At 42.4% G+C, this 12,060-nt stretch overlaps 1 protein-coding gene across 1 annotated transcript in view; it reads right to left on the bottom strand.

Annotated features, from left to right (window-relative positions):
- Positions 1-12,060, bottom strand: part of obscna (obscurin, cytoskeletal calmodulin and titin-interacting RhoGEF a) — a 36,873-nt gene that overhangs the window by 5,862 nt on the left and 18,951 nt on the right. The window contains exons 41-71 of the mRNA XM_076153122.1: positions 11,695-11,961; positions 11,247-11,513; positions 10,740-11,006; positions 10,349-10,615; positions 9,942-10,226; positions 7,931-9,844; positions 7,750-7,822; positions 7,548-7,642; positions 7,320-7,432; positions 7,016-7,216; positions 6,786-6,868; positions 6,515-6,688; positions 6,128-6,311; positions 5,932-6,033; positions 5,569-5,733; positions 5,057-5,215; positions 4,714-4,891; positions 4,504-4,617; positions 4,177-4,344; positions 3,962-4,064; positions 3,737-3,866; positions 3,514-3,646; positions 2,122-2,230; positions 1,897-2,030; positions 1,700-1,812; positions 1,443-1,611; positions 1,213-1,300; positions 923-1,123; positions 539-599; positions 374-451; positions 94-266 (exon numbers count right to left, since the gene is read on the bottom strand). Of these exons, the coding sequence (XP_076009237.1) occupies positions 94-266; positions 374-451; positions 539-599; positions 923-1,123; positions 1,213-1,300; positions 1,443-1,611; positions 1,700-1,812; positions 1,897-2,030; positions 2,122-2,230; positions 3,514-3,646; positions 3,737-3,866; positions 3,962-4,064; positions 4,177-4,344; positions 4,504-4,617; positions 4,714-4,891; positions 5,057-5,215; positions 5,569-5,733; positions 5,932-6,033; positions 6,128-6,311; positions 6,515-6,688; positions 6,786-6,868; positions 7,016-7,216; positions 7,320-7,432; positions 7,548-7,642; positions 7,750-7,822; positions 7,931-9,844; positions 9,942-10,226; positions 10,349-10,615; positions 10,740-11,006; positions 11,247-11,513; positions 11,695-11,961 (6,568 nt within the window). The remainder of the gene's footprint in view (positions 1-93; positions 267-373; positions 452-538; positions 600-922; positions 1,124-1,212; positions 1,301-1,442; positions 1,612-1,699; positions 1,813-1,896; positions 2,031-2,121; positions 2,231-3,513; positions 3,647-3,736; positions 3,867-3,961; positions 4,065-4,176; positions 4,345-4,503; positions 4,618-4,713; positions 4,892-5,056; positions 5,216-5,568; positions 5,734-5,931; positions 6,034-6,127; positions 6,312-6,514; positions 6,689-6,785; positions 6,869-7,015; positions 7,217-7,319; positions 7,433-7,547; positions 7,643-7,749; positions 7,823-7,930; positions 9,845-9,941; positions 10,227-10,348; positions 10,616-10,739; positions 11,007-11,246; positions 11,514-11,694; positions 11,962-12,060) is intronic.

Below are 12,060 nucleotides of genomic sequence, written 5' to 3'. Positions count from 1 at the left end.
ATGCGGGAACTGTCTAAATACTTGAGCACTTTGTGTGTTGTTCTGTGCAGATACAGTCTGACCCAAGTGAAACTGATCATCAGAAGAACCTACCAAATATCGGTGGCTATAGTTACTGGTTCTTGGTGAACGATCTCAGGGGCAACAAACTCTGGAGTTCCTAGCATGCTGTACTGATGTCTGGATGTGTCTATTTCCTGGCAGAGGCCAAAGTCGCAGATTTTGATCTCATCTCTGGGTGGATACACCATGAGGATATTTTCGGGCTGAAGGGATCACAAAAGGAGGGAATGAGGCAAAATGTAAGTCAAAATGTACGTCAAAAATATAGCTACAATCGATCATACAATGGTGATGTGATCCCAAATCTCACTTTAATATCCAGATGCAAGATGTTCATGCTGTGAATGTGCCCAAGTCCTTCAAGGATTTGCTGGATATATGACTGAACCTGAAAGTGAAACATTCTATTTATCAACAGTGATCAGACTCATCACATTTATAAGGCTACATTTTGTAGGTGGTCACATGGTCATACCTCTCCCTCAGAGACCGATCCTCTCAGGATTAAATGGTCCAGAAGTCCATGAGAGCAGCAGCTTTAAATGTGGTTATGGAAAGTCTAGATTGAGGTTTAAATACAAAGTGATAGAGCTATCAAGGGATATTTGTCAGGGTTAGAGTGATGTGATGTGATGTCAATTCACATTAGTTGTTCTACTGATTAGTGAAGTGAAATCAAACAAGTTGGCCTCGGCGTTTGTAGGACAGAGACTATAAGGGTGAGGAGAAGATTTAACACACATACATAAATACATACATACATCTCTTCTTAGTCTAATTCTGTATGCTGGAAAAAAAAGCTAAATCCAATATGAAGAAGAAGTTGTGATAATATTGTAATATTTAGACGATGGGATACATTTCGGTGATCAGCACCAGGGTGCGTCTTGTACAAAAGAAGTCCAGCAGACAGGCCACTCTAGGGTGAGCCAGACGGGACAGCAAGTCCCTCTCCTGGAAGGCTCTGGTTCGATTGCTGCTCCTCAGAGGCAGGAACTTAGCAGCAAAAACTTCACAAGTCCTTCTGTGGACTACGCGCTTCACTACCCCAAATGTTCCCCTAGAACAAAGAGAGAGGATGGAGGTCATACGAAATGTCAGGGAAGTCAATGGAAGCTTAGGTTCTGTTAATGTGAGTTACAGGCTCACCTTCCAATTTCCTCATGGAGATCATAGACAGAGAATAACTTTCTTCTCTTCCCAAGCTCCACCTCTCTCTCTTGAAGCTCCAGTAAACCTATAGAGAAACAGCAATGTATGCATACAGCAATCAGCCTTCCTTGCCTAATGCAATGCCTTAATGAACATTTACTATCATGTGATGTCATAATGTGTCTCATTCAATACACTTAACTGGAGCAATGAAAATGATATCTCACCTTCCTCCACTGTAAGCTGGGCCTGGCATGAAGCATGACCAGTGTCATTGTAGGCAACGCAGGTGTATATACCCCTGTCCTCTCCCTCTGGGCACACGATGGTCACTGAGCACCGGGCACCACGCTGTACTATCTGCACATTCTCACTGGCTGTAAGTTCATCCCCATCCTCCAAACACAGACAAAAGAGTCACGTGGAAATAAGGATAACTGCCTTTTCCTATCCTGTACATCTCCTTAAATGCTACTATTCTTACCTTGAACCACTCTATCGTCGGGGTTGGCTTTCCTGTAATGATAGCTGTAAACACAGCGGACTGGCCTGGCTCTACACACAGGTCCTCAGTGGATACCTGGATGGAGGGAGGAGCTGAAAGGGAAATTAGATTATGTAGTGATTTTATAACATGTGATAAAACAGCAATACATCTTGACATTTAAGAGATTGGAATACCGTCTGTTATTTGCAGCATTGGCTCTGAGATGTAGAGCTCTTCTTCCTCTTCCTCTGGGTAATGCAGAGGCTGCTGTCCATCCTGTGACACTGTTGTAGAAGAGGCAACAGTCTCTCTAAGGTTACACTCAGCTCTAGAAATAACAGAAGGGGAAAAGATAAATTCAAAATACTGTATTAGTGATTGACATTCAATGCAAACACATTCAGTCACAGCAGACTCACTGTTCATCGTCTCCTGGAGGGAAGAGCATCTTAGCAATAGATGTGGGGCTGAAATCTGTCTGTAACCACTTCTTCACAAGAGCAGTGGACCAACCCTCTGAGTCTGCATCTAGGAAAACCAAAATGCAGGACAATATAAGGGTTAAAGACTTAACTTACTTTTTTGTAAATTTAAAGGAGAAGTTGAGCGTACAGTACCTTACAGACCAGGGGCTGAGATAATGCCTTTCTTACCTTTAGACTTGAGGGTGTAACCCCTCTAACCTACCCCAGCAAGATGTGGGCCCAAGCCCATTCCTGCACGAGGATAAAGGGTGCACCTGCCCAGCACATGACCAGCTTGTGTTCGTGGAGTGAAGAGTTAGCTGGGCATGCATTGGCAAGAGGAAAAAGGTGAATGAATGTCACATGGTTATTGTGGCAATGATGACTTACATGGAACAGTCCATGTCAGGGATGTCCTGCTCAAACATGAAGGTTAGGGATAATGGATGGGCGAAAAGGTGAAGTAGTGTCCAAAGGTCAGAGAACTACATACGTTATAGAGACAAACTTACTTACTTACTTATAATGCTCTACTGTACTCTGCTCTACTCAACCTACCTCCTCCATAATAGATAGTGCCTGGAAATATAGTAATAGATACTATCCTGATAAATAACAACTGATTAATTTGTTGCACTTCAGTGGTTGGGTTGACTTTTGGAACCTCACATCTAATCTACGTATAATGGAGGGAAATGTCCTGGGGCTGTTCCATGCCCTCTCTGGAAAATGAGAGAATAATGAAAGCAGCACAAAAACATTCAATACAAAAAAATGTATCAATGTCTTTTCATGGATGAGGATGCTGGGAAAAACATTATGATTTCTATGTTGAGCAGTAGTCACTAGATCCCACTGAGTTATGTGACAGAAGGCAGCCAGACCACAATAAGACAAGCAGGCATAGACAAGTACTATTCTGTAATGCACTACACACTGCTATTTGAGTTGTTCTTCTATGCTCAGGGTGCATAGAAGAACAACTATCTAAGCACATCGGCATTCATCTACCAGTCTGGCTGCACGCCAAGCCATAACTATATGGGATCTAATGTCATCTCGTATGACTACTTTCAACCAATAAATTGTTTGTCGAATGGAAAAATGATGTGAGTAATGTGTGAAAAATCGGAAAATGGTACACATTGGAAACAATGTGAGAATGAATGAATGAAAGTGGAAAATGCAAAGTGAATGAGGTGATGTAATGTGAAGAGGATAGTCGTGAAATTGGAAAATGGCAATGGTATGTGCTTCCCCGCTCCTCAAATCGAGTGAGGTTACTTAAAGTGTGGACCAACCATAGGGGAATCTTCTCTTCTCCCATCCTGTCTGAGGAATGTTTACCTTCACTTATGGCTATGCCGATCGTCCCTTCAGGAGATACATCCTGCGATTGGTCATCCTCGATGTCCGTTGATGGTATATAGGCCGGGCACAGTCCTGCCCTGCACTTGACACGGCCAAAGTCATTCCAAAGCTATGCAAAACAAAATAGGGGCATGTGAGATATGTATTGTTGATTATCTTGATTAATTTGTTGCAGGATTAATAGATGCAGGTTAAATACCTCACACTCATACTGTCCAATATCTGCTTCTGTTGCACTGATGATCGTAAGAGTCAGAATTCCACTCCGACTGTCATTCACGATGGAGAATTTCTGCTGGTCACCCACCTCTTTGCCATCTTTCAACCACCTGTCAAAACCAAAGACAAATGGGTTTGACCAACAAAATGAACAAGGTAATGATGTCATAACTTTTGTGATAAAATCTACTTTGTGTTGCCATGCCTGATTTGTGGCAAAGGAGTAGTGAGTGTGGAACAGGTGAACTGGATGTCCTCTCCCTCTATCAGACAAGCACTCTCCAGCCGACTCACAAATTTGGGTGGAGCTGAAATAGATTATAACAGCAGAGTGCAGAGGTTGTTTTAAAATGTTTGCTGTGTAAGGGTTCATTCATCTACAAACACAGTCAAGGTGTAACTAACCAAGCTCAGACTCACCCTGCACCACAACCTTAGCCAGAGTGCCAGCGCTGCCCATAGAGCTAGTAGCATAGCACACATACTGGCCTGAGTCCTCCGCAGCGAGTTCATCCAGGATGAGACTGCAGGTGCCTGTGCGATCTGTGGTGATGATGTGATGGGAGTCATCCTCCAAAGGAACACCATCTAAGTGAAATGAGGCGACATCATATACACCAACCAAACATTACATTTGACTTTAAATGGAATATGGTGCTGCAAAAAATGATCAGCAGAACTTTTTGGATTAATTTAGGTGAAAAAGCCTGCAACAGTAGTGAAATCAAAGAAATAACTTTTTCTGACCTTTAAGCCAGGTTACCGCTGGTTTGGGTGATCCAGTGACCCTGCACGTCAATTTAATTGTCTGTCCTGTGTTTGTCGTGCAGTCAGACAATAATGATTGAAACACTGGTGGGCCTGTTGAAAAACATATAAAACAACAGTATTACCGTCCTTTGTCAAAGTTAAGCTCCCTGCCACTGAGGTCGTGGTACTCAGGCAAGAATCGCTTACAGTTAGTGGGTAGGCTGGATCGCTCCACCAGCTCCTTCAGGTCCCTTAGCCAGGAGACTTTAACCAGGCTTGAGCGGCCCTGCAGTGTGTACCTCCGCACTGAGCCCCTGTGCTCATGCCACAAACCCCAAGACTTTTCATCTCCACCAACAATCTCCTTTAATTCCAAATCGTTCAGCTTATGTACAGGAGAGGAGAATCCAAGTTAGAATGAAGAAATGAGCAAGAGGGAGAGTGTGGTCAATACAAAAAAAACAAATAAGTGACCAGCTTCTGTATTGAAGAGTTTCATTTCAGAACTTATTATTTGTATTAAGTAGGAAATTAAAGAAATAAAAGTTACCTTCATTTTATTCTTAAAGGTGTAGGTGTCTTTGTTCATGCTGGCGTCTCTTTTCAGCTTGCACAGCACTATACATTCTTTGAAGAGAAAGACTTGTCTCTGGTGCCCCCTAGAGGTCTTCTTGATTTCTGGAGTCTCCTCCCACACTGTGAAGACTCCCTGGATAGAAGAGGAGAGCGTATCAAGAAATCATCTCATTTCACTTGGAGCTCACATTCACCAAGCCAAATCCGAAATTAAATATATATTTTCCAATTCCATATACCCATATTAGTACCAGCCTTTGCTCATAGACTGTATTAATCGTCACTGCAAATGACGATTAATAAAGTATCTTAAATCTTAAATCTTAAATCAACCTTCGTACACACACTTTATGACAAAAACCGGTCTGATAAAGAGCCTTTTTTTCCGAAGATTTATTGTTAAGCTAAAACCTTTGAGTAACATTCAGATTTAATGATTTGCAGAGTCTAAACTGATAATGAGTAAACACAGCTCTCTGTAGTTACCTGTCTGATGGGTTCCCCCAGGGTAGTTAGAGGAGCAGGGTAGTTTTCGAGGAGGGAGACCTGGTGCATATTGTCAGACCTCCAGGGTAGCGATGACACCATGGAAAAAGCATCTTCGAGTAGATAACAGCTCTGACCGCTTTTGGCTTTGTTCTTAATTAACTCCTGAAAAAAAAGCTCCTATTTACATCTCTAGCCAATAAACAGAGAACAGAAATGCATTCCAAGATACAGAATTGTTCCATTGGAATCAATATAGCATGAAACAATTATTTGTCCACTTTAAGAGTGTGTTATACCGTGACTCCTGCACTGAATGATTACAACAGAACCAAATTATGAACAATTAAACACATTGCTGACCTTAAGTAATGCCTGATAGGTCTGAATCCTCTCCACTGGTCTCTGGAGGAAAGTGAGGAGATCCATGACAGGGGCATCAGGCCTCCCAGAATCAGCTGACTCCTGAAGAAGCATTAAACAATTACAAAATTGGTGTGATAACACTTCCACCCAGTACCTTACCATACACAAAGTTTAAGTAAATGTCCATGTCAACATCATAACAGATTGATTTATATACTTTGAAATACTGTTGGATAGCCTTGTCAGTGAGGCAGGCCTCTGCTTGTGCTTGTCCCACCATGTAGTGAAGATACTTCTCAAAGGCCTGAGTGTACTTGATCAGTTGCATTGCCACATCATCATCTGTGGCACAGTCAGTCAGGCTGGGAAGGATAGACCTGAGAGAGTAAGCACCAGATTTAGTGTATTGCGCAGGTACAGGCTGAGTTGTCTTTAAAAAATGACCTTTGCACTTTCTGCTGTCAGAAGAAGCACAATACAGACAGCAGGCTACACAAAGTCATAAATTAATACAACAATAATAATAAAAAATACATTTTATATTAACACATTCCAAAGGTAGATAAGAGGCAGAAATTACTGCTGATGTAGGGACAAAATGTCACTGATGTTCCTGAAAATGATCTCTTTCTGGTTGTGGATGTTAATTGGGACATGGGGGCTTGATTCAAGATGAAGGAGGTGGTGATCAGTGAACAGCTTCATCTCTTTCACAAACTCCTCTTCCCCATTAATCAGACCTTCGATCAGTTGGCTGAAGACAAAATAAATTCCATTAGGATTCAGAAAACATTGAATGTAACTTGTTCAGTTTATCTAACTTGTGACTTTATATTAGGAGGATTTCATACCTAAGAGTTCTCCTATACTCCTCTCCTGTGCACCCAATTCCATCAAGCTCCTCTTGAGGTACCCTCATTTGTGGGAATATCTCCTGTGCAGAAATATACATGTTGAACAAATCAGTATACATTCAATCCCTCAAGCTTTTTCGCAATTCCACAATCATGGAATTCAATACAAATTCAACAAAACGTGTTAACTTGACATCTGAAAGGACATCCAGATTCCTGGATCCTACCTTTCTCTTCTTCTCCAGGTAAGCAGGACACACCCATCCCTGTCGTGCAGGGTTGTTTTTGGAGGGTTTGGTCCTAACCAACCATTTATCAGGATGAACTGCATCCAGGACCTCTACAAACTGACCCTCCTTCAGAAGAAAACTGTCCTTGTTTCCACTGATAGGATTGCAGTCTGCTCTAGCCACATACATTTCTAAAGTCTGAGGAAATTGAAAAAAAAAAGAGATTGAAACATTTAACCTCACAAAATAGGGTCATACGTATGTTAAGTACACACAAGCTTGAACAAATATCATAGTACACCTCTCGCCTGTCCTCTTCCCCCTCTGATTCTGATGCAGAGATGGTGCTGGCTAAAGGTGTGTGAGCACGATAGTGCTTAGGAGATGGGGTCTTCATTTTACCTTCATAAGCCCCTAGAAAGTTATGAAGGAAGTTATTTGTGACTGGAAACTGAGATGAAATAGAAAAGTTATAATAAAGAAATGTATAAACCACTTATTATTAATAAAATTAAACAATATTGCTTACCTTTGACCTTCAAAAGGTTCTTAGGTGTTTGTGGAGCAGATGTCTGTTCTTTACCGTCCTTTGGAAGCACTTCGTCTTCAGGTTTTGGTTCTTTCCTATTAGAATATTTTTCATAATTCAATTATCTATGTAATCAAAAGATATACCTTTAGGACAATCTGAAATTCAGAGAACAAGACCAATCTTTGATTGTTACTCTGACCTTGTTATATCTGGGCTGATCGCATCAGGTTCCATTACATCTGGAGCTGTGTCATAGTCAGATGGACTGGACACTAATGAAAGAAGGGTAATTATAATGACAGTGATTTGAATACTGTAAGTTGACAGATAAGAAATCTCTCCATTGTATTATCAAAGCTAGGACATCACATGTTACTTACTGGAGCTCGCAATGAGTGAGGATCTTCTGTCTTGCAGGCTTAGTTGAGTATCTTGTTCTGTCAGGTTGTACTCTTCCCATAGAGAGACAGTTACGCTTTCCACATAGTCCACAACATCCTTCCCTGAAGTGGGTATCTTGGCTTCAGCCTGGGGAAGATCCTGAGCCTGAGGCTGCGTGGTGGTTTCTGTCTCAGGCACTGGTGGGGCTAGCTGCAGTGGGGTTATGGCTGCAAGAGGTGGGTGTACAGGCTTCTGGGCTACTGGAGGAAGCTGCTGGGGTTGGACTACTGTTATGTTTCCATTATATGAGCTAACACCAAACTTATTGATTGCCTCACATGTATATATGCCACTGTCATTGTTCATTAGATTTGTTATCACTAATGTGCATACACCATCCTCTGTAGTCTCAATATGGCGCCGCTTGTCTTTTGTGATTTGTTGGCCATCTCTCAGCCAGCACACTTTATTGGGGTTTCCTTCTACAGTACACACTAAAGTGACAGTACCTTGAAGATCTGCACTCTGATTCTTAAAGACCTCTTTGAATACGGGCCGCATGTCTTTGTGGGGTTCCAAGCCTTCAAAGGCTGCCTGGATCTTGATTGCACCCTCTTGCACCTGGGGTTCACCCTCAGTCTCTGGTACATCTTCATTGGCTGTCATCTTGAGCTCAAGGGAAAGACTGGAAGGTTGGACTGATTCTCCGACAATAGAGCCCATAGGCTGAACAAGGCCTAAGTTCTCCACCACCTCTGTCAGAGCCTCTGAAAAAGTGTCATCCTCAGAGATGTAGAGAAGAGGCACATCTGTCAAATCTGTTGTTTGTTGTTCTTCCTCCCTCCTCATTGGCTCAACCGCCACTTTTATCTCCGGGTTAGATTCAGGTTCCTTTCTCAAGGGTTTTACTGGCTGTTTGATTGGTTGTTTGGTGTCTCCCTCCTTCACTGCCACCTTCAGTTGTTGCTTCATTTCATCAGCAATCTCAATGTCTGAGATCGATACTGGTTGTTTCCTTTCAGTTTTGGGTTCCGCTTTGTTATCTTTTTCCATTTTATCAGCAATCTCAATGTCTGAGATCATTACTGGTTGTTTCCTTTCAGTTTTGGGTTCCTGTTTATTATCTTTATCCAGAGGTTTGACAAGTATTTTGGTTGGTTGATCTTCAGACGTTTTCACCATACATGCAAACTGTTTTTCATCTTGATCTGTATCAGTGTCCTTTGATATTTGTTTCTCCATTTTTCCCTTCACTGTCTTTGATTTTGTCCTTGAAGGTGGTTTTGGAGGGGCAACTGTAGCCTCTTTCTCAGAAGACTTAGACAGTTCTTTGTCCAGCTGATTTGCAGGAGTCATTGTTGTCAGGTAATTATCCTCACTCTCTTTTTGTTGCTGATTCACATTGTCACTCTGCTTCTGGTCTTCTTCAGGAACATTTATCATAGACTTTAATGACTGATTCTCTTTAGTGACTTCTGAGGTATACTTCACAGGTTGCAATGCTTTAGTTCTTACTGGTGGTTTCAAAGGCTGTGCATCTGTCTTGTCAACTTTACTTTCGTTAAGCGTAGGGTGAACTTCTTTTTCTTCCATTGTTTCTTTCCCAGTATATGTAACCAGTGGCTCCACACTGTTCTTCAACAGGACAATTTCTGGACATTTCTCGGTCTTCTCAACAGCACGCGTTTTTTCAGAAGGCCTGATTAGTTGTTCAGATTTCTGGCCAACCTCGGTTTCCTTCACATCAACTTCTATGGATTTCTCCAAATAACTTGGGACTGATTGTCTCTTTTCCAAGTCAACTTCCTTCTTTTCCACCTCCAAGTCTGGAGCAGGAGTGGGTTTGGAAACAGTATCTTTGATACGAGGCAGTATTGTGGGAGGCTCCGCCTTTGAAGGAATACATTGAAGGACTAAACAAAACAACAAGAAAATAGTTTAGTTGACAAGGGATCAAAGAGAAAAACAGCATGATGGATTTCAACTTGTTCCTATAAAGTTGGCAGTTACATATGTGGATGTGAGCACCTTTCACTGATACAGTTGCAGTGGTCTCTGCTTCTCCAGCTTGACATGTGTAGCTGCCCTTATCTTCAGGTTTGAGCTCCTTGATGTGGAGCTGAAGAAGGCAGCCATCCTGCCTCATCTCATACTTTGTGTTTCCTCTCAATGGCACCCCATTCTTCTTCCATTGTGTCAACACACCAGGTTTTGTCAGCTCACAGCAAAGGGATGCTGTACCTCCCTCCTCAGCCTCTACACTTTGTATGTCTTTCTTGAAGTATGGAGGAAGCTCTAAGAAAACAGGAAGACAAATAGAATTGTATATCTGTTAAACAGAGAATACACACACACACACACACGCACACACGCACACACACACACACACACACACACACACACACACACACACACACCTTTCACTGACACAGTTGCATTGGTCTCTACACTTCCAGCTTGGCATGTGTAGCTGCCACTGTCCTCAGGTTTGAGCTCCTTAATTTGGAGCTTGAGGAGGCAGCCGTCTCGCTTGATCTCATACTTTCTGTTTGCCCTCAGTGGCAGCCTGTTCTTCCTCCACTGCACTGACACTACAGGTTTAGACAGCTCACAGCACAGTGAGGCTGAACCTCCCTCCATAGCCTCTACACTTTGTAAACTTTCCTTGAAGAAAGGAGGAAGCTCTGGGAAACATTGAAACAAACAAGGTCAAGAAAGATGTGTTTTGTAAGGAAGAAATTTTGTGATGGACTTCTTGCAGTACCAATAAAAATTGTTCTTGCAATGCACATTTACAAATGTACACACCTTTCACTGACACAGTTGCTATGGTCTCTGCACTTCCAGCTTGACATGTGTAGCTGCCACTGTCCTCAGGTTTGAGCTCCTTAATGTGGAGCTGGAGGCAGCAGCCATCCTGCTTCATCTCATACTTTCTGTTTGCTCTCAATGGCACCCCATTCTTCTTCCATTGCACTGACACACCAGGTTTTGAAAGCGCACAGTTAAGGGAGGCTGTACCTTCCTCATCGGCCTCCAAATTCCCTAAGTCTTCCTTGAAGAATGGAGGAAGCTCTGGGAATATTTGCAAGGAATAACATAATTAAACAGCTATAGTGAAAACACAACTTCCAACCACAACAGAAGACTTTTGAGACAACAAACAATGAGGGTGGATGGAACTGCAATACAAGCAATGCAAACAGTAACAGATAGTTCAGGCAATCGTGCAAAGTGCTGTATTTGTAATTTCTTTATGTGACTTGACTGTGCAGCGCTAAAGCTTCTTTACCACACACGTCTCAATACACACACCTTTCACTGACACAGTTGCAGTGGTCTCTACACTTTCAGCTTGGCATGTGTAGCTGCCACTGTCCTCAGGTTTGAGGTCCCTAATGTGGAGCTGGAGGAGGCAGCCATCTTGCTTAATCTCAAACTTTCTATTAGGCCTCAGTGGCAGCCTGTTCTTCTTCCACTGTACTGAAACACCAGGTTTAGAAAGCTCACAGCACAGTGAGGCTGAACCTCCCTCATCAGCCTGTACACTTTGTAAATGTTCCTTGAAGAATGGAGGGAGCTCTGAGAAGGATGACCAAGGAAGAAGATTGTACATATTCAATGTGAATGGAAAAAGTTTGAGATCTCAAAAGAAGACCTACATGCAATGTGGATCGGTAGGATTTAATTTAACAGCAAAACATCATTCAGTAAAACTTCTCATGAAAATGGTTATTGCATGCCTATTTACTAATCCACACACCTTTCACTGACACAGTTGCATTGGTCTCTACACTTCCAGCTTGGCATGTGTAGCTGCCACTGTCCTCAGGTTTGAGGTCCCTAATGTGGAGCTGGAGGAGGCAGCCATTTTGCTTGATCTCATATTTCCTGTTTGCCCTCAGTGGCAGCCTGTTCTTCCTCCACTGCACTGACACTACAGGTTTAGACAGCTCACAGCACAGTGAGGTTGAACCTCCCTCCACAGCCTCCACACTTTGTAAACTTTCCTTGAAGAATGAAGGAAGCTCTGGGAAAGATACGCAAGGAAGAAGATATCTAGGACATCTCTTCTGTTTTAGTAGGAACATGCTTGAGATCTCAATAGAACTTCCCAGTTAACATTGTG

This window comes from Genypterus blacodes, unplaced genomic scaffold (genome assembly GCF_046128005.1).
Source record: "Genypterus blacodes isolate CSIRO-AG114 ecotype Tasmania unplaced genomic scaffold, CSIRO-AGI_Gbla_v1 ptg000058l_1, whole genome shotgun sequence".
Taxonomy (NCBI): Eukaryota; Metazoa; Chordata; class Actinopteri; order Ophidiiformes; family Ophidiidae; genus Genypterus; species Genypterus blacodes.
The sequence above is the reverse complement of the archived record's forward strand: the minus strand, read 5'-3'. Positions and strand labels throughout refer to the sequence as shown.